Raw genomic sequence first — 22,462 nt, forward strand, 5'->3', positions numbered from 1 at the left:
CGATGCTACTAAGAACTTTTCAATCCAGCTGATTGGCGCACCAGTCGATTGGGCGAAGGCTGAATGAAAGGCGGCACGCACGCGCATCGCTTGTTTCGCTGCACACTTTCTACGCACACACGACGACCTCTCCGGATGTGACTCGTTATGACCCATCGATCACTTCGGCGGTGGCCTCCCGATGGTGGGGTGAAAGGGGTGGTGCCAAAGTGTTTCACGCAAAGATGAGGCGAAAAGAAACGCGCGCTCCGTTCGCCACATAAGCCAACGAGGGCCAAGAACTGAATGAGATTGACCTCCCCGGTCGAGAGCGGCTGACAGCAGCGGCAGCGGCAGCGGCGACGGCGGTACGCGAATCCATTCAAGAAGATGGTCCCGCGCCCGCGTTACACCGCCGCCACCATTCATTGGCGTGTGGCCGCGGATCCATTCACAACAACCAGGAGGCAGCGCGCGCGAGCGATCCGCGGCCAAGTGGACGTTTGGCGATGAAGGGCCCGACTCGACGACGACGGGTGACCGGAAGTGGCGCATCCCGGTTTTTAAGGCCCCGCTGCGCCGACAGCTTCTGCTGGTGGGATGATGATACTGTTTTATGCTCGCCGCAATCAGCTTCTGTTTTGTGTTCCCCTCGTTATTATTATTATTACTATTTTTGTTGTGGCCGCAACGTCCATTCGATGCTCGATTTTATGCTGGCTCCCGTTCGTGATGAGCTCGCCCGCCCGGTGTGTGCCTTATTTTATCACCCATTACACGTTGATGTGTAGCCGGCGCACTTTAAGAATGTTAATCATTGTTCCGAGCATGATAAGAGCACCGCACCATTTTGCTTCGAAAACCGAAACCGTTTTCTTCACCTCCGAACGTTTCGCAAAGTACGCGGGTAATGGACGGTTCGGGAGTGTGTGGTTTCAATAGCACGTTGCGCACACAAAATGTGGCCCCCAAATACCTTTCACCTCATTACACGCGAACGATCGGGCAGGCACTCATCGGCCGATCAGTTTTCCATATGCCGCAATCGATCGAGCGGAGCGATCGTCTCGCTGCCGAACGATTGCAACTCTGATCGCTCCAAGCCAATCTTTATCATATGCCGCAACCGACGGCGGCCAAAACGGGCCCATTGATCAACCTCCGCGCTCTGCGTGTGTGTTCGGGTCGCGGACCCTGATCCGCGAGAGGATGCGGCTAATGGAAATGAGAACACACCGCCCCGCCGAGGGCCGGCCAGCACCATCACCCCTAGTTGGGCTTTTAAGTGCTCATAATTTTTAATACTCCTCTAAATACACATAATAAGCGATTTAAGTAATTGAAAACTATTATCAGGAGCAGCAAGGAGGTGCGGTGTGGCGCAGATAATGGAACGAGAGGGAACGATTGCCGCCAAAGTGGGGCAAAGGTTTGGCCAGAGAGTTCAGGCCCGCACGAACGTTCGTGGCCGGGTTCGTCGCTTGGCGTTCGCGGGATGAGTCTTTCGATTTGCGCTTCGCCGCGCGCCCAAACGGTATCCACGCTTGCGGCTGGTATGTAAAATGGATTAATTAAACTAGGGGAAGCTCCGAGCAGAGCCCGAAAAATGCGGCTCGAAGCCAGTTCGGGGTTTGATCAGAGAGGACCGCACTTACCGCATCGACAGCGCCATACCGCACGTTGGAGGCGGTCCCCATGGTTCGGGATTCGGGCCGCGCTTGACATCCGTCACCGAATCGCGATCTCAATCTCCAGCGCCTAATCCTTCCTAGCAGAGAGAGAGAGAGAGCAAGAGGCCCGTCCAAGGATTAGCCTCGATCTGTCCGGCTCGCCGTGATGCGCCGTGATCGGCTTTAAAAATAACGGAGTACCCCGACTTGAGACGCATTAACGAGAGTAAAGCGCGAGGTGCTTTACTGGCTGCGTGGCTGCGGTTTTCGGAACTCTCGCTGGACGCTAGTGTAATGATAGGATTTGGCCCTGGGCGAGACCCCCGTTCGTGGCTTTTAAGTGATTAGTTTTTCCTTCTTCTCCCGCGCTCGCCTGAGTGGTGTGGTCGCCCATCCACCACGAGAACCATTTCCCGAATTTCCTACCGAGGCCCGGCCAGCCGATCGCAAACCTATAATTTCCCTACGCCTGAGTGCGCTCGCTATCTCTCTCTCTCTCTCCCTCTCGTTCCGAGGCCAGTGGGTCCACCAAACGAGAAACGCGATCGGATATCGCAAACGAGCTGCTAGGCAAAGGGTGCTGGGCACCCGGCTTTTCCGGGATGTTTTGTAATAAACTAATACAAATTGATAACGAGCACGGACGGCGGACGGGGGGCCAACGAACGCTCGGCGGCTCGTTAACGGGCCTCAAACCTCGGAAGGGTGTTCCGCTCGGTGAAGTAGTGCCGGACGAACTCCTCTTCCGCGAATCGAACGCCGTTCCGAAGTGAAGTAATTATTTCGGCCAAAATTGGGTTGCGTAAATTTAACATTTCTCAAGTCGAAGAAGAAGGACACACCCGTTCGCTCGAGGACACAGCCCCAGCCCCTACCCACACAGCACCAGTCGGCCCCGCTTTTGGTCAACCGCAGAAGGCGGCAGGTCCACACGCGTTATTAATGTCCACACTATGGCAGCAAAATTGTGGGTCAGAAGACCATCCACCACCATCGGCGGCTATCGGAACACCGGACCGAGGACCACCGGTACTCGGTGTGTGTCCTTCGTCCACCGAAAGCTATTGTTGCGCCTGTGCGCGAATAAAACGAAGCGCAAATCATTCCCCCGCCCGGCCGACCGCGTGGTTCGGTCGATCAATCTTCCAACGCCTTTTTTCGAGTTGCGCGCGAGAATCCCAAAGCCACAGCCAAAAACTGTGGCCACCAAAAACGGGCCGCCCGAGTGTTGGTGGTGGTCATTCCTTCGCTGGGAACAATTCGTCGTGTTCTTTGCCGCGCGTCACGTGTCACGGTAGGTTGTGGCCGCGCTACGCGTGTACTTTCAATGCGCTGCTAGCTGCTTTGCTCAACTTTTGACCCATGTCCACCCACGCCGCCGTCCTAGATGCGGTGCTTGGCCGGTCGTCGTTGTTGTTGCTACTCCGGGGGGGTATTTATCACGAGCACCTACACTTCGCCCCGTAGTAGTTGGCCGGCTGTTTGGTGAAAGAAACGCAGCAAATCAATCTCAAATTTGACTCCTTCGGTGCTCCGTGTTCGGATCATCTTTTTTTTTCGTATTTATGGCCTCCGCTGACGCGATCATGCTATTTGCGCGTGTGCGGTTGCGTATGACTCAATCATGCGAGGTCACCACCGCCGCCGGCGATCAATCGATTTCGGTTTCAGATGACTTCACCGTACGCAGGACGTGGCACGATCCGATATGCGTTTTAGCATTTGTAGACCAACGTGTTTTGGGCGATCCGGGCCAGAATTGCTTTGGTGATATGCGTTTGTTAGATCCGAAGATGCATGTTCAATTGTGGTTCGATATTCTGAATGTTCCAACGATCACCAGCGAAGATGCTTCTTTCATGAAGATGATCTTCAAATGCTAAAGCTTCCAATTGCTCAATTTGATGCCTTGTTCACCTTAGTGCGTTAGAAGAAGTTGCAAGGCCAGAGCATACACAGTACGTTCGCTAAATATCGAGAATTAATTTGAAAAAAGGCAACCATATCTATTAATTAGTTACATAGTTTGAAAGGTACATCCTCTTTTACATGCATCAAATTTCATGCAAATAGGTTTACGGATTAAAAAGTTACGTTCGTTCATGAGTCATTCAAATGTATGGCCCCCCATTTAAGTAGCTAGAATCGCACGAATGTCGTCATAAAATGATCGTTTCGTGGCCAATGGCCAATAATTTGAGCTTAGAGAGTAGGAAATAGTTTCATGATGACAGATAATCACGCCGTAATCGCCCTTTTCCTTATCGGACTTTGGCATGTCTCTTAACCAGTGACAGAACTATCATATTACTTTTCTCTCTTTCGTGCACTTTTTTATGTTATGTTTATTATGCCCATCCTAAGCCCTACTCTCTATTGTTATTCTAAACGCTTGTTGAGGCCCCATAATCGGAAAAAAATAAATAAATAACTGCGTTCCGCCTGCAAGCATATTAAAATCACAAACATCGGGGCGCCCCGCAAAAGATCCGTGATCCGTGTGAATGAATTCCAAATCCGGCCGCGCATTTACACAACGCCACGTTCACCGCCGCCGCCCGTGTCTCTTGCCTTCCGCTCGTCTGTCTAATTCTCCGCCAGCCGTGTCGTGTGTTTGCACTAGTCCTTCTTTATAATATCCTGTGAGCCGAGATCGATACGATCGTGTTTTAGTGTTGTTTTTATTGCTGATGGCTGCCTGAAGAACACACTCTGTGGCTCCTGGGGTCGTCCTGCTCACTCCCGTACTGTTCGTATCGGGCGCATATCGAACTGTCTCACCGGCCGAGCCAAACTCACTCAGTCCGATCCGCGGCGGGTGAGAAGCTGGTTCATTTGGTGAGTGAATGTGCGTGCGTAGGTTGGACCGCGTGTCAGCTCGAGCCGTCTCTTTTCGACACCCGCAGCGATCGTCCCGTCCGTCCATGCTGCTGCTCTGCTCGGGGATTCATTTCACCGCGCTCACCGTTGATCTCGCTCACTCGCGGTTGCTCGCGATCGCTTGCGGTCCCTTTCGTTCGACGATCGCGGCGCGCGCAGCCATCACTCTTCTCACCGCGATCCTCCGCAGCATGTTTTGTCGTATGTTTTGTGTATGATCTCTTTAAACATTCAGTCAAACTTGAGACTTCGTGCCGGTCGCGTGTGCGTGGCGTGTGGAGCGCACGCAGTAGCAGCAGCCGCAGCAGAACGGGAGTGTTCGCGCGATCCGTTTGTTTTTTTCGGTTCTCATCTCCGTGCCTCGCCACGAGTGCGGGGTGCGTCCCTTCACGGAAAGCCCGCCGTCTGGCGCGCAGTGCCGTTTAAAGGGCGTGTAGTGCGCGCCGTCACACACGATCACGGTGCACTTCCGTGCACGATCGTGCGTGTGCGACTGTGTGTGTCTGTGCGTGCGTTTGCCGCCGCGGTACTGTTTGGTACCGCGGGCACGTTCGAAGGAAGAATCGGCCGGTCGGTGGTTCGTGAGAAGGTAAAGTTGAAGAGAAGAATGTTCTACATATTTGTATCTAAAATCAACCGGAGAAAGAGGCGAATTATGCATTCGAGGCGCGTGTTGTGCGGCACGGCTCGAAAGGATATGCGCGCGGTGATTAAATGAATTATCAAATTCCGCGAACGGCTCCCGTGTGGGCAACTCCGTGGGTGTGTTGGTGTTTCGCGCTGAAGCTCTGAAATGCATCTTCGTGTCAAAGCACACGCCAAATGTTAAAATGCCATATGAACGGTGCAAGCGAGTGAGACAGCGTGCCGTGTGCGTCTTGTGCGTCCTCCATCGCGACCGGAAGCAACGAAACAACGGCACAATAAAAGGGGAAAGAAACAAAACCACACCCGCCTCTGGCTGGCTAAGACGCCGAGCCCCGAGATCCATTCAAAAACGGCAGCGGCGGCGGCGGCAACGGTCGGGTCGGCTGCATTTCCGGTCGCAGAGAACCTCTCCGGGCCGGGGGCGCATCGAATTTCCATCTCCCATGCATCACGACGATTGGAAGTGATTGCACCGCCATCGGCCCTGTGTCTGGCTGTGTTTGTGTTTGTCGGTGTTTGTGAGCGGTAATTGGGTCGCTGCGCACTGATTGAAAGTGTTTCCGGGCGCGGCGGAAGGGCGACTGTGCGCTCGGCAGCGGAGCATCATCCGCCGCGCATCACTCGGCAAGAACGTCCACGACCCGCGACGAGATTGTGTACCGTTCTATGGCGTGCATTCCCAGTGCGTACGCGCCCCCGTGTTTGTGTCTGTGTGCTTTATGTCCCATTGTAAAGGGCGCGGGCAGCCGACGGGTTATTGTCATTTCCGGCACGGATCGGTTCCGTGATCCGGGGCGCGGGTGCGATTTTGATGTTCGAACCGCATATCGAAAGTGCATCATCGAAATCGGGTCTCGGGAGCGCAAGCGGCCAATACTCACACATAGCACGGCAACAAAGTGCACACAACGAATTGTGATCATTATTGTTGTGATGGAAGCAAGAGTGTCCCCAAAAAGAGATGAAGCTGAGCGAGATTGAAATGCAAACAAATGGCGACGGCCAAGTGACACACGGTTCACGGTTCACACCACGAACCGAAGGGTTCATTAGAGTAGCGTTCGAATCGTCGGCGAGAATCCTCGAAAGGATAAATCCGTTTCCGGTGCGATCCGAATGCGACGGCGCAACTATATCGTGTGATAATATTCGATTGCCATTTCGTGTTGAAACTATTCCAACTTCGCCGGGCATCGGAAAAAAAGGAACACAAAGGATCCAATCCGACTCCGGCGTCCTTGCCAACGGCAACGAACCGTAAGCGGTTCTGTCTTCGTGCCCTTTTTCCTTCGCCCGGTTTGCTGCCGACAGCAAATAAAAGAAAATTCTCCGCCAGAAGCTGGTACCACCCGGGGTGTCGTTGGTTTAAAAATAAAAACTCCATCCCCGTCCCTCTCCCTCTCGCTCTCTCTCGCTCTCTCGCAGTCGGCTCTTCTCCAGAACGAAGCGGATTTGCATTTTCCTCCTCGCATCTGGAGCTTAGCAAAACCCGAACAAAGAATCGGCTTTCCACACTCTATACGGTCTTTGTCTTATCGGCTCGACGGATCTGTCTTCTTAGAATCTTTGGGTTTCCCGTAGATGTTGAGTGAGACCAATAGGCAATGGTGCCGGTGCATCCATAAGAACGCATCCTAAACGCATCGGAAAGTCGCGCAGACATTGGTGGCGCAATGGCGAATGATTTATTTCCACCACCGCCCCGTGGGTGGTGGCCCAATTCGTGCGAGGGTTGCCATCGTTGGTACCAAATTTGGGCTGATTTTGCGACAAAATATCCCTACGTTTCATATGGTCCGGCGCCGGAGAGCCGGTCTGTGAAAGCCATTTCTTTTTGAGCTACACAAGCCACACTCGGTATTGTAAGCAAGAATTTTGCTGTTGGTCCTTATGTAAACTTTCTGTAAAAAAAAGTCACTTTAAGTGTAAAATTGTTTATACTTAACTAGTAAGTGCTGTGAATCATGTTTCTTCGTTTCCCAAAATTTTTGCTCTTTAGCATTTAAAATAGCAAACTTCCCACCACTGTTTTGTGGTATTAAATTTAAATTTAGTAATTTAATTTTAACTGTTATCCTGCTCCACATGCCACGTAGAACAGAGAGGCAAGCCAATCGCCTTACCCGTTTGCCTTCTGCATCGCATCACAAACCGGGCAAACGGGGGACACTCACAAACGGGTTGCAAAATGTTCACATATGCCACGCAAACCCAGCACACACGTCCAGGTGTCATTTATCTTCCTTTCGGTGGAAGGAGCACACTACTGGCCCGTCGGTGGTGCACCAACACACCGTGGTTCGAGCCGGAGCCGTGTGGGAAAACGCGAACAACGAACCAGCAAACGGTCCCGCGCGACGTCGCGTTGTTTATTGAAACCGTAATTAGATTAGAACACTTCGAACCACGCTTCACGCGCTGCCCTTTTTTGCTGCCTCTTTTTTTATTCCTTTGCCACTGCACGCAGATGCAGATGGCGGTGGCGCCCACCAGGCCGTGATGAGTCACAGTGCAACGGTGGCGGTCCCCGGGCGTGTGTTGCGTGTCACGAATGCGAATGATGGCCGACGGTTTATTTCGCGAGGAGAAACCACGCCACCGCACATTAAAACATTACCGGACGCGAAACCCCTCCCGCACGACGGCGGGAGTGGGCCGCCGTGGGAGGGCTGCTGGTGGCCACCCGGGGTCGTCCCGGCGGGGTCCCGGGGAGACTCTGACAACGCCCGTCACTGTTCTCGGCCGATGTTTATCAGGTTGTTCGATTCACCGACCGCATCTGCAGTTCGCGGAACGCTAAATGCATCGGTCGAGTGGCGGGTGTGATGGCCTATGCACCGGTGCATCCAATATGCCACCGTTGATGGAGCGCACCGTGATGCGCCCGGCTGCGTGTTCCGGCGAAGCACGTAACTTTTCTGCTCACCTAAATAAAGCCGGTTATGTTGGATCTTTTCGCACGGAAATTGACAGTAAACGGGTCAATTTATTGTGTACGACGAACAACATAAATACGTATTTTCCGAACGCACCCAAAATGAGTGGCTTTGTGGCAGGCTGAAGTAATTTGTTTCATGGTGCATCTCATTGCGAACGTTTAGTTGTTGTAGAGTAAACAATATACCACCTATAGAGTCCCGGGCTTAAGAGGGAAAACGTGTTTTTTGATCAAAAATTGGATTCATTATCAACTTAAACTCCTTCAAGAGCCACACAATCATTCCAGCCCGCCATTCACTGTTTCCCTTCTCAAGATAGTCGAAGAATATTATAACACACAAATCCCAAAATACCGAGGCCATAACCTTTCCATCCGATTGCTGTGCTTCCGGGCGTTTTGGTGGAGGTTCAACAGACGCTCTTCACTCAGATGACGATTTTTTTTTATTCCGGAGTGAAGTGATGGAGCCATGTTTTATCCATTCGACAGCAAAATTTCCGGATTGTAATGTTTAAACATGGCCTCTAGCACTGCTCAGAATCATCAGTACGTTCTTGTTTCTGATCAATAGTGAGCAAACGCGCCACGCATTTTAAACAGAGATTTCTCATAGTCAAATGTTATTGCAATATCAGGCCAACACGTTCGTTTTGATATCCTTACAATGTCAGCAAAATGACGCAACTTCATTTTTCGATCATTCAAAACGATTTTATGGATTTTGTTAATATTTTCTAGTATTCCGCCGTATTATTTGGACGTCCACTGCGTTCTGTATCACCGGTGTCTCTACGACTACGTATGAAGTCAGCAAATCAATGTTTTAATGTGATTTCTGACGGACCGGAGTTCTTGTAACACTTTTCAAATCATGAATAAACTTGAACGATTTCTTTCCCATCAAGAAGCAGTGTAATATTAAAACACGAAATCGCTTTGCATAACATAATATCAAATATCATTAAAGAACGCCATAAAAGCTTAGTAGCTTTCTTTTAAAGCTTAGTACTACCTGAAAAAGCGATTAATGCAATCAGACTAGCGCTATCCATGGTTTAGGTTCGGCATTTTTCAGCCCATGTGTTACCCACTTCGGAACGCACTATGGCATCGAATGAAGAAAAAAATTTCATTGAAAATTTGCGATGGCACCGGCTATGCTACATATTTTGTTCCCGAAAAACGAGTGATTCTAAAAAGCACCTCAACCATCAGCTTACCAAAACTGGACCCAAAACAGTGCGACCAACGAGTCTAAAAGACTACGATTATAGAACCGAACCCGGGGGACTCTATTTTTCTTGACTCAAAGTAATCTTCCCTTGATTCCGTACAACTTTTACAATCGATTATCGAGAGCTTCGAGTAAAGGCTTCACACACAAAGTACATCTCCGGTTAATGGGGTCAATTGGGACTCGATGCATCATCGCGATGTTGTGGTTGAATCGATGCTATCCCTCATGTGGTTGACTACTGGTCCGAACCTTAAATATCGCCCACCGGTTTCTGGTGTCCGAATTCGGCCACGTGAACGAAAGTTTATGATAACGACCCGATCTCGGACCGTTCTGGCCGCACTGCTCTCTGTGCATGTTGATTGTCGTAACGGCCGCGCAAGCGCAAGTACGTTGTGCCCGTTTAGCAGACCCTCGGCCGGCGCAATCGATAAAATCTCTCCACTCGAATGCATCCTTGCCGCCCCGTCCGCCCATCTACACAACTCACATTAATACCGATGTAAAGTGGTGCTCTTGTTTGCCATTGCCGTGTTGTTTTTTCTTCTTTATTGCCTAACGCCCACCACCACCCACCGTCAGCAGTAGTGTGGGGTGGGTTTGGTTGGCCAATAAGCCAGCCGGCCGGCCGGTCCGTCCAGCCTGGCCAGAGATTCTCATTGATAACAATTTATATTGGCAATTATTTCGCAGCAGAGCGCATTTCGCAGACACACGGAGAGAGAGAGAGATCGAGACAGGGCCCTGCTAATTGCCACCCAAGAAAGCCAAGGCTCTCCTTGAAGAAGATGCGAACTCGGCGCTACACTCTCCTAGACCCCGCCGCATATAATGCGGGCCCAGTCGGGAAGTTGTCACCCTCGGAACTCGGGGCCTCGTTTTTATGGGCCCGAATCCTAATGAAGCCGTGTGTCCCGTTCGGTTGGGACGTAAAAAGAGAGAACCGTTAAATAGTCCTTAATCAAACAGCTAATAAGCAGCACAGCGTACACCAACGCATGGTGCATAAAGTGGGCTGCGTTCCGATCGGAAATGGGACCGTAAAGTTGCACCGTTTTGCTGCTTTTTCCCAAAGGTCACCTCGGCGTGCTGTATTATGCAACGGTTAGGCTTTCTTCTAAATATTGGCCCACCGCTGGTGGTGGTGCCCCGCGTAGCGTGAGCTCAATCAGCTCGATCTGCTGGCCCCAAACCGCGTTGCCAATTGTACATTGCCATTCTCTCTCCCTGGCGCGGGTTGGCTAATCGCGTAATCGCGTACGGGTTTGGGCAACAACCACACACGGGGCAAATGGGGGGGCGGGCGGCCCAGGAGCATCGTCGCCAGGAAAAAGATTGTTACCCACCGACAGCGACGACGACGATGGGCCATAGCACACCGGGGCGGGCCCCAAGAAGCACTTAACTTTTTATCGATTTTAATTACATGCAATTGCTGCAAGGCGTAACTATTTCACCGAGTCACCGAGGCGGCGCCCCGCTGAGGAAACCCGCGGTGGCGGTGGCCGGCTGCCTGCTCAGCGAAGCTTACCGAGCCCGAGCCCTGTGCGAGGAGAGGCCCTGCGAAATCCGCCCCGAACCGCCGAATCGAGGGCGTTTATAGTTGGAAAACGTAGAATAATTACCCCCCCTGGGTTGGGGCAGACGCGCGCACCGTTTTAATGGATTCCCAGATGTAGATCTTGATTTGTGTGTGACGCAAACAGTAGTTCACTTTTGGTGGTTTCCTCACATCAAGAGTCTTCGCCACTGAAGAGAGAAGTCACACAGTTCGGCTTTCCGACCGTGCTCCGCTCGGCCTGTTCTGGGTTGCTGACTTCAACCGAAACCGAGGTCCCGAGTCCCGATTTCATCCACCACCTTCCCGGCATCTCGTTTGCGTGTAATGATATCCGCGTGTGATTACAGTGTCCGGCCGATGGTCCCGCCGGCTCTTCAACTTCAATCACAATTTAATGAGCCAACAACTACTTTGTAGACCGCCGCCGCCGCCGAAGGATCATCAGGGCCGACCATCGTGTTGGTTGTGGTGGTGGCCATCGCTCGGCTCGATCGGTCGGTTCTAAATTGTGGCCGGACCATTGAAAAGATCATTTCCGCTCGCCGAGCGAGAGAAGATGAAACATCATCGCATAAGTCTTGAATCTCATTTATCATCTCAGTCCCCGGGCGCCCACAGGGGTGCACAGGGGCGAACCGGGGCGAAAGGAAGCGAAATTGTAAAGGGCGCACTGGTGATCACCTGATCGGTTTTCGGTTGGGTTCTCCGTTCCCGGGGAGATCGACCGACCCGGCTCCGAAATAGCACCCAGCCCGGGCGGAAAAGCAGCATTACTCTAAGCCTCCTCGTGTGGCCTTTAGTTCTGGCTTCTTTCTCACACAGACAGAGAAACACATCGTCAATTTCGTCTCGGGGTTTGGGCTGTGAAGTTTGGAACCATTTTTATCTTCACCACCAGATAAATCATCCACCAGGGATGGTGGTGCGCCTTCCATCAAGGCCGTGGTGGTGGTCCATCGATCTTCCTCGCATCGTTATGCGAGAGGCCTAGAGCCTAGTAATAGCGCCTTAGCCGCTCATTTCCTGCCACGAGTTAACCTGTCCGTGTCGCGGTCGCGGTCGCGGTTTACAATTATTATGATTTCATACCCAACTCCGGGAGCTCCCCGTTCTCTGGGGGAGCCCCCTATTTTCGGGAGATGTTGGTATGGTCCATCTCATCAACTCTTGACAACATGCGGCCCTCGGACGTTCCGTTCAGCAATTTACTCGGTTTTGTTATCGTTCAACATCCAGAAAGTCCGTGTCCTTAACGCATCCCGCCGTTCGCTTTGTATGCAGATTAGTCCGCTTCGCTCTCCGTGGTGGCTGTTCTTCCTCAGCCGTTCCCGGGCTCAGGTCCGAAAATCGAATCCCCCTGATAGATCGGGACGGGCAAATCGAGCATGGCAGATAATGCGGCTTACGCATCCAGAGACCGAGGTAGAGAAGGAGCGGAACCCAACTTGACTGATTGCTCTGCCGAGTTTCCCGGGCTCGTTCGGTCCGCCTCTCCGCATGGACCACAACAGGTATAAAGTCTGCGCTCCCTTCTGTGACTGATTGACTGAATGGGCGAAGGGGCGATGATGCTGGGTTCCGGGGATTCAGGCTCCGCTCGAGATGTGTCTTTGTGGTGATGGACCGTGCAGTGGCCGTCTTCTCGTTGCCCGTGAACACACCTAGAATTACGCCTTATCTCATCAGAATTGGAAAACCATCAGCCCATAGACCAGACGCAACCCCCGACCACCACCTTGGCCAACAGCAGGAAGCGCGGTGTGGCATCCGTTCGTTAGCGGAAGATGCCTAATCATGGTGAATAATGCCCTCACCAGCCCAGGAACCTCCGCGCTACATCCGTCTTTCTTCGCTCCCAAAGCCGATTACAACGGCCGAGCGATGTTGGCCGCCGCAGGTTCTTCTACGTCCCGAATGGGTTTTGACGATTTGTGGCACGGCGACAAATTATCTCCCGCGCCCCGTGCCCGTGATTCGATTCAGATCTTATCCGATCCGGGCGGGCGACTGGTGAAGGGAGGTCTGCCGGCTTGAGCTCCCGGTACCGGAAGAAGTCTTCCAAAAAGTCAGCCCCCTCGAAAGGTTTTGCCTGATGATGTCCGCAGGGTGATGTCGTCCACAACCTGCGAAGCGACTGGAAGGGACCTCTACGCACGGCACACATGATTAATTGTTTCTTTCCTTTCGCTGCAGCCTCTCGGTACAGGATCTAGCTGTGGGCGCATCACTTTCGTGGCCCATCATATGTTCCGTTCCGTGGTTTGTGGATCGGGAGGGCTTTCGCTTGACAAACACTCCGCCGTGACACGCACCTCAAGCCGTGAGAATCCAATCATAAATGGACACAGTGGTGCGGCTTGTTACGTTTTTGCATATTTGCATACTTTTGTCGATTCTGTGCCTGCTGTGTCGCTTTACGCAACCCACCGGGCGAACGGTGGCCACCGCGCATTGGACATACGAAATAAATCCATTCACTTCATACATACGCAATGGGCCGCACTGGGTCGGTGCGAGCATAAATCATATGCAAAATATTCAAATGCCCTCGTTAGTGAGCGGCCCAGGCGGCCGGGTGGCAGCGGCCGGCGGAACACACACGTCACGACACAATTTCAGACTTCCTGGACAAATGGGCCGTTAAAGAGCAGGAAACTAATCTAAATCTGCCGCGATGGTGAAACGAAAAATCAACCCGGTCGCCAATAATTCGTTTTGTGACCTGCAGGCGCGCAAGGTGATAAGGCCCCCCGCGCGCCAGCAGGCTCCCCAGCAGGATTGAGGAGCATTAATGCCGATGTCCACATGTTTTCCCACGATCGCCGCTCGGCAGCCAGCGCGCCGCGCATTGTCCATCGTTTAGTCATTCGTTATGCTTCATTCGGTTGCCTCTTTTTAATGTCCAGGTCCTGACCAGCTCCCGGGCCGGGCTCAGCAAGAACTTCTGCCCGCGAGCGCTGTGCCTCTCTCTCTCTCTCTCTCGCATACCGGGAGGGCTTTCCCGAAGTCCGACCGAGTCCGAGTGCTGATTCATGCTACCCATGCTTTTTCTTTTCGTCGCCTTCTTCCGTAGCCGGCCTTTCTCGACGGCAGCGACGGCGGCTTCTATTTATGCTTGTTTTATGCTGCAACCCCCATCGCGAGAGCGCCCTCGCGCGCACGCCCGTTCGCTTTTGCGCAACATTTCGCGTGAGTAGCGCGCCGCGAATTCATGAATGAAGCTCGACCCGGTCAGTTTACAGGCGCTGGCGGTGGCGACGGCGGCGTTCGCTTCACTTTCGCTCCTTTCGCGATCGCGCGGAAGCCGCGCTAAATCATTCAACAACCAGGTCCCACCGGTCGCTGGTTTTACAACGGAACTCACGGGGCTTCAGCTTCTAATGGATTTATGTTTCAGCCTTTTTCATTACGACGCGCGTATTCCTATTTTTGTAGTTCTCTGTTAGTGAAAATACCCGAATACGGTGGGCTGGTTACGAAACTATCAAGGCGCGCCCCAAACAATCAAGGGGTCTGTGACATTTAGTGAGTGATTTTAGCAGCAAGCAGCACGACGTTTATTTGCATCGGCCTCGCTCAGCCCTCAGCTCAGCCTCGCGGATCAGCTGTGTTGGGGAGGCTGTCGATGTCGCGGTGATGCTGCGCTGATAGCCATCCCACGATGCTCGGCCTCCGGAGGACCACCCGGGGCGACCCCAGACTCCCAGACGGGCATTGATCATTTACCGAGAACTGGGTGACATTTCGATTCGCCTGCGCCAAGGCGAATGTCGCAGCAGCAGCGGGTGGCAATAGCCCTTTGACCCGCGCTGTCGGCGCGGGAGTTTTTCACTTTCAATTTTATCGATACGCGGCACGAATCGTTAACAGTTAACGAGTGACATTCAATGTGCATCTGTGATGCCCACCGTGATGCCGAAATGCCACGATGAAGCCGGACTGAAGTAATATAGTTTTGAGCGGTGAAGTAGCAATGAAATCGGGGATCGTTATGCCCCGCGAAATGCAGCCACCACCAAACGGGTACCGATTTCGATCAAGCCCACCACGAACCGCGCCACGGCGGTACACGGAACGGAAGATGAACGCGAAGGGGGAGAAAATGGGTCGGTTTGTGGAATGGTTGGAACATCAATCACCGTGTTCGTGTTAATTAAGCGTTCCCTGGTTCGGACCGCGAACCAGGGCACATGTGAAGCCGGGGGACGGGTATAGAAATTTATATTTCCCTAGCCCCCGGACGGCACGCTAACCCGACCTTAATTAGCTGATTATCGGCGGCATATTCGATCGCGCGCAGCCTTACCAGTTGACTGACTCTCCACGGCGGAACGCGAATCGGTTCGATTATGTTGCGCGAGCCGCGCAAGCCCCAAACCTGGCGCCGCTGCCGCCGCCGCCGCAGTGACGAAAACGTCTGTTTATCGGCGTAATCGAATGCGGAAGCGAAGCTTGAAACTAAAATATTAAATAGATTGCTCGCCGTGCATTACGATCGAGTTGCATCACCGGGCGCCCACACGGGGCGCTCCGTCAAGATCGTTACGAGGCCGTGCAGGGGAGAACACATCAAAAGACTGTAAAGAAAGCAGTCTTTTCTCGAGATCTCTCAACAAAACTGAAAACGGGGACTGAATCACCTTCGTACCGGAACAAACACTCTCGGACACTCGGTCGTTGTTTGGAGAAAAAACTTGGCAACTTAACGAAACGGAGGACCCGGATCCAGATCGTGGACGAGAGCGAGCGAGAGAGATAGCGTCAGCGAAGAAAAACCAAGCGAAACTACTGGCCACATCAGGGGCACACCGGAAGACGGGAAATAAGAAAAACAAACAAGATGTGGCAGGCACCAATAAACGTGTAACGTAGACGGAGTGAGCTGGTCCCATTTTTTCGCCATCCACTCGCTGGCTGGCTGACTGGCCGGAGGAGCATGTTTACGGATCAAACATATTTATTGATAAATATTATTTGCATTCATTAAACATTTAATTACGTACGCCCATCGATGGCTGGGAATCGATGGCGCGCTCGGCCATCAATTATGGAGCAGCGCGCGGCGTGTGTTTCGCTGTTCGTGCCTAAGCGAGTGACATATCGATACCCTTCGTCGCCGCCTTTAGGTGGGAGCTTTTGATTTTCCTGTGAAAGATGGTCGAGATCCGAGATTCCGGGAGTCGGGAAAATCGGGAACCCACGCATTATTGGGAACCGATTGAGGGCGCATTCCTTCCTGGCGTGCCGAAAGTCGTGCGTGAGTCGGTGATTGAAGGAATAATTTCATCTCGCTGGGTCGGCAAAAGATCAAACGAGAAGCGCCCGGTTTAGAAGCAACGACCCGGGCTGTGGGCGGAAAGTTCAAAGGACAGCAAAGGGCTGGTCTTTTTATGGATAGCGAAAACGGTCACGAAACGGCCTCCCCACCCGTCGCCTCGTCCCGGCGATGACTGAAGGACAATTTTGGCCAAACTCTAGCGGGGGGGGGGGCGGTGTGGGATCATTAAAATCAATGTGGACCGCGCCGCGCGGTGGACGTTTTTAGTAATCATCATCGTCGCTGAGACGGCTGAGACAAGCAATTAAAAATTTATTCCATCGGCGAAAACGGCCAAACCAATAATCTAATTAGACAAGGTTTCGATGGTTCAGTAACTAACTAACTCGAGCACGCCCTTCTTCTTCTTTGCTATCGACAGGAAATACTCACGGAGGCGTCCGAGCGGTTGGAGAACCTGATTGCGTCGTCGCCGGCGACGCTTGCGCTGAAGGCGTCGGCCGAGCAGGACGCGGTGGCCGCCCTGCAGGCCTTGCGCAACAATAACAATCATACAAAATCAGTTACCTCAGTACTTAGTAAAACGCACCTGGACAGCCTGGAAGCGAACGCCGTATCTGTGATCCCACTCGAGAGTATGAAACTTACTTCCACCGGCGTACTGTCCCAGCATCAGCAGCCAGCGCCCACGACGACGACGACGACGGCGACGGAGACGGACCCGGCCACCATCATACACCAGCAGCAGCCGGAAGTGTTCCAGCCGACGCAGCCATCGCAGGGTGGCCGGCAGCCACTGATCCAGGTGCGCAACCTGACGCAGCTCCAGAAGGAGCACCTCGAGACGGCCGCGGTGTTGATGGACATCAGCAAGAAGGTGATCATCTCGCCGCCCAGCTCGAACCCCCAGTCGCCCAGTTTGCTCGCCGAGCAGAAGCAGCAACAGTATCAACAGCACGCTAGCAACAACAATCAGCTGACACAGCAGCAGCAGCCGCAGCCGCAGCAACCGCAAAGTATTAAATCTTCTGTGATAAAGGTAGGACTGTCGCCTGGCCGCCGTTCCGATCACGCACTCTGGACCTTGCTAAACTCTGAACCGTTTGCATCTCACCCGCAGCCTCACGAATACCTTTTGAACAATCTGAAGCGCACGCCCAGCAGCGAAGAGATGGACCTGACGATGAAGCGCGTCAAGGTGGAGCCGAGTGCCGTCCTGCCGCCGACGCTCGTCCGGAAGAACGTGATCAAGCGGGAAACGATCGATCACCTGGCGGCCGCGGCCGTCGCCGACGACCAGGCGAGTCAGCACAGTGACAGCGTCGACAGCAGCGACTCGGGCCGGCTGCAGATGGACATATCCTCGCAGGACGCCCATTCCGAGTGTGCCGGGGACGAGCTCAAGCTCCGGGGTAGCCTCAACAACAACAATAACAACAACCACCACCACCACCACCACCATCACCAGCACCATCATCATCTCCAGCATCACCCGCAGCAGCAGCAGGCGGGCAGTCCGATGGACCACATTGGCCGCGAGACGCCCGACAGTCTGCACTCGCTCGACGAGCAGCAGCAGGCGGTAGCTGCGGCGGCTGTGGCCGCCGCCGTCCACCAGATCCCCTTCGGTGGGCTGACCGATGCGACCGATCCGGCCGTGGCCCAGCTGTGGCAAGCGTTGGCACAGAACACGAGTAAGTCACGCGGTCCCTGAATGTCTTCAGTTACGACCCATTAACGATTGTTGGCAACTTTTGTTTTGTAGATCTCATCGTCAACGGCGGAGGCAACGAAGCGACGGCACTCCTGCGGAAAATGATTAGTGCCCGCAATCTAGGCATCCAGTTTGCACCAACTGTCCCGGTCGGCAGCGGGTTGTCAATGCACAAGGTGGAACCATAATGCCAGAAACTAGCCACTATCGAGAGAACGAGTTGGTCTAACGATTCTCTCTCCCTTGTCTTGTAGCAAAACGAAATCAGTCGACACAACGCGAGCAGTCAGAGTGGACGTCGGAAACAGTCGTTCCCGAGTCGAACGCCGGTCGAAGGAAACTCACCGAACGGCCTCGACAGCAACGGTGTCGTCGGTGGGCCCGGCAATGGGGCACCGCACTCTGTCGGTCTGATAAAGGTGTCCAGCGGTAAAGGTTCCACCACCGGCAACGTGCTGTTTCGGGTTGCCTCGGAACAGCTCTCGCAGACGGCGACCGCCAAGAGCCCATCGCTCGGTACGGGCCACCGTACGGAGACGAGCAGTGGGGCCACGTCCGGTAACAGCAGCCCGCAGCTACAGCAACTTCCCAAAGCGTCCGCCGCATCGTCCCCGCAAATGACGCAACAGCAGCAGCAAAACTCGCAGCACAAGGACATGTCCTGTACGAACTGTGGTACCACCACGACCACCATCTGGCGGCGGAACATCCGCGGCGAGATGGTTTGCAACGCCTGCGGGCTCTACTTCAAGCTGCACGGCGTCAACCGGCCGCACACGATGCGCCGTGACACGATTCACACGCGACGGCGCCGGCCGAAGGGCGACAAGAGTACGCGCAGGAGTAAGTACCGCGTGTGGGAAGCAAAACGTGCAATGCGCTAAATTTGTATTTCCTTTGTATCCCGTTCCAGAGTCCGTCAAGCAGGAAAGTGGCGATATCGTCGTGGACAACGGAGTCGACACGGCGGTGGATCTGCAGACCCTGCAAAACCAGTTGATGGCGTTGCGCGATGCAACCCGCGGCACACCGACCAACTTTACCATGTCACCTGTAAGTGCTTTGTCGTGGAACCTCGACCGATGACCACCGATGACTCACCGATTTGCTGTTCCTTCCGACAGGCCTTCCAGCAATATCTGCGAGCGACGCAAAACTTCGATCCGAACGGGAGCGGCGAGCTGCTGGTCGATGCCGCCGACGACAGTGGCCCGGAGAACGATCTGGACTCGTGCAACCTGCCACTGAACCTGGTGGCCACGCAGCTCGGTAGCGACTCGTCACAGCACTGACGGAAGCTTCCGGTGCAGCGCAGCCGCCGCCGCCGCCGCCAACCGTGCGGCCAGAAGGCTAAACCTTTACTACGGCGTCTGGCGGCGGTACCCGCGGGACGAAAGCGGACAGCGGAAGCGCAGTGAGCGATGTTTAAAAAGAGAGAGAGAAAGAAAGAAAGAAAAAAGCGAGGTTGAGAGAAGGACATTCTAAGTATGTTAAAGTCGATGATCGGCAACAGTTGAAAAGTGGTGCAACTTCCAACTTCATGGCTTCACGCGCCGTGCAGGATGCACTCGGCAACGTGACAGCAGTTGCAGCAGCAGACAAGCATGAATATAATACTCCAACGATGGTGATCGGAGTGGAATCTCTCGACGCAACCGGTGTGTGATGAAATGGAAATTTGAAACAGAAACAAACTCTTAAAATTTAACAAACCAAGCGGCACCACGTTCCGCGCACAACATTTGACAAGCAACTGTAATACTCCAGAGAGGGCGCCCTTATGATGATTACACGGGAACGGGAAAAAGAGCACGATTGGTGAGGCACCGACTGCCAGGGGCACCCGTGGTCAGCTAAAACGGAATCGACAAATGATTAATAACTATTAACTAGAGGACAGTATTTATTACCTTTTAATGAAACCAATCCTAGGCGCAGAGGACAATATTATTGAATACCACTAATCGATACGCCGCCGCAATTACTACACGCGAACGGAAGAGACTAACACACACAGGACACATCAAGCATATGATTCATGGGCACGTCCTTCGGATTTGCGCGTGCGCATGCAGAAAAGCGAACGATTTGGTGGCCGTAGTAAACGCCAAGTAACAAGAGCAACAAAAGAAAACGAACCATAAGCAATAATTGAGTGGCAACAACCGCGGCGGCACTCGCAATGATGCTGCCTCTGCGGACGGAGTGGAACTTAGTAGTAGTAGTGATGTTTAGGGTTTAGCGATGTTTAAGTTCTTTTGACATAGTTTTGTGACAAACGCGAAAGCAGCAAACACCGTATCCTACTTGCATGATAAATACTTACATTTAGATATACTATACACACGCATACACACATAAACACACGCGCATATGTATAACGTTCATTTTAATCATCATTTTAAATACGCACGGAGGAGGCCGGTGGCTGTGGTACGATACCACGGGAGCGCGCAGCAGGCTCTGTAGGAGGTGTATGGCTTACGGAACGAAGGTATTTTTTGGAGCCGCTAGTGTAAAGAAGTGCGCAGCTTGTTTTTATTAATGCGAATTGTGAGATGTTTTAGAAATCCTGTTTTAACCACCTTTCCCTTTCTTTCGTTTCTAAGTCCACTTTCTAGTGCTGTGCCGCGAGAGAGAGAGAGAGAGCGGCGCAGTGTGTTAGGGCGCGTGTGCTTAACTGTCAATTGTAGTAGCCATTGTCCGGAAGAATGAACCGTTTCACGCCTAGCTTGAGGGGAGCGCAGATTGTTCTGTTCTGTTTGGTTTATTTTACGACGAGAAGCGTGTAATGGAACAAAACGAAAAACAATTGTGATACAATAAGAATATTGTGCGGAATCAAACGAAGCCGGGTGCGGAAGAAGAATCTCTCAACATGCACACACAGACACACAAACACAGAAGCACTTATCGGAAGTTGGTGGATAAAACGTTGTTACAAACCGCAGAATGGCGAGATGGTGTCAAAATCAAAATTATGTAGTAGCTTAGGAGCGTCAAGATGGCGTAGCGGCTGCGGTCAATTTCAAAGAAGTAGTTGTTTGATAATCATGAAATGATTCTCTTTTCTCTTACAACTCACCCTCGGGCAAACACCAACCAGTAAGTTCGTTAAATTCGGTAGCACTGTACAGATGCCCCAGTTCCCGGACAGCTTATTAGGCAGAACTCGCCAGCCTGACCTACTGGATACAGTGATCCCGCTTCCTTCAGCTTCCTTTTCAATGCGCAGGCTCGACTTAAAACAGATTTCCTTAAAGTAGGGCAACCAGTGAAGCTGAAAGGCCACAGACGGGGGCTGCATATGGACCAGTATTTTAGAGAATCAGAAGCACGTACGTGACACCCAGCGTAAACCGAAACCAATCGAGAAGCCATCAAACAAACATAGTCCGTCCGTTTTACGAATCTTCATCGTCTTTTTGCTTACTTGTTTTTCGCATTTTTGAATAGCATAAGCTGCTGGCACATTAAGCTCACTTAAAACGCAACCCTGTGGCACCGAGCACCGTGATCTCGTGATTGTGTTTAAAAATTCTCATCTCATTTAATCACGGTGGAGTACTTGTTTAATCGATCCGTCTTTTTTTGCGTACTTAGTCCAAGAGGCAGCCTCAGCTAATCGATCACAGTGCAACCAAACGAAGGGCCCGGATTTCAAGCCATTTTCCCTCATTTTATATCATGGTTACCATACTTAAGTTCTTCGTCACCACGCGTGCAGCTTCAATTAGTCATTTCATTTCTCTGTTTGGTTTAAGTAAAGTCCAGTCCACACACACCCACACACACACACAAGAACACAATCCTGCCTGCATGTCATGACAATTATCGTTAACGAAAGGACAATTTTAGCAAAAGCAACAGCCGGACAACCGAGTATACCCAGTAAGCTTTAAGCAGGACTATTAGAAGGGATAACAGCGAAAGAGAGAGCGCGCGAGAGAGAGATAGCAGAGCCATTTGCGCTCGACCGAGGGCCAGTTAGAACACAATCCAAAACAGCCAAAAAACCAGACCAGATATGTATGGAAACCGTGTAGCGTTGGTTTCGGAGATATGCACCACACCAAATTGATGCGGACTGGGGCGTGCCGAACGTTGGGAATTGTTGACATGCTTAACCCCAGTTGTTTACCAGTTTTACACCCGATGGAAATCCGATTCGGCGGTTCCATCCCCCTGCAAGATCCACGATGTAGTGTTTAGTGCTTTAGGTTATACGAGCAGCTGAATGTTTTGAGGGTTTCACACCGGTGGCCTGGTGAAGCTGAGTGGTCGTTTGATATTTGTGAATACTTTTAGTAGTAGTTTTACTTTCCTCTAGACCTTAGTAACTTCTATTTGGTCATAGATGATGCCGGTGGGCCGAAGACCGGGCATCACCAGTAGGGAACCAACCCCGAAGATGTAAATTTACCTGAATGAGTGAATAGAGCGCGTTCATAAAACGTCCGTTTTCGTGAAACTTGTACCAATCGCTGCGCTGAATGTAAAAGAGTAACCTTTGTGTCCAAGAAGTTTATGTTTTTCTTTTAAATAGAATGTAAA

General features: G+C 52.3%; 1 protein-coding gene across 1 annotated transcript in view; it reads left to right on the forward strand.

Annotated features, from left to right (window-relative positions):
• Positions 1 to 19,200, forward strand: part of LOC131207869 (uncharacterized) — a 186,720-nt gene extending 167,520 nt beyond the window's left edge. Inside the window, exons 3-8 of the mRNA XM_058200501.1 lie at positions 16,616 to 17,233; positions 17,315 to 17,888; positions 17,960 to 18,084; positions 18,163 to 18,751; positions 18,822 to 18,961; positions 19,033 to 19,200. Coding sequence (XP_058056484.1) covers positions 16,616 to 17,233; positions 17,315 to 17,888; positions 17,960 to 18,084; positions 18,163 to 18,751; positions 18,822 to 18,961; positions 19,033 to 19,200 — 2,214 coding nt within the window. The remainder of the gene's footprint in view (positions 1 to 16,615; positions 17,234 to 17,314; positions 17,889 to 17,959; positions 18,085 to 18,162; positions 18,752 to 18,821; positions 18,962 to 19,032) is intronic.
• Positions 19,201 to 22,462: the final 3,262 nt, after the last annotated feature.

The sequence above is a fragment of the Anopheles bellator genome, chromosome 2, assembly GCF_943735745.2.
Source record: "Anopheles bellator chromosome 2, idAnoBellAS_SP24_06.2, whole genome shotgun sequence".
Lineage (NCBI taxonomy): Eukaryota > Metazoa > Arthropoda > Insecta > Diptera > Culicidae > Anopheles > Anopheles bellator.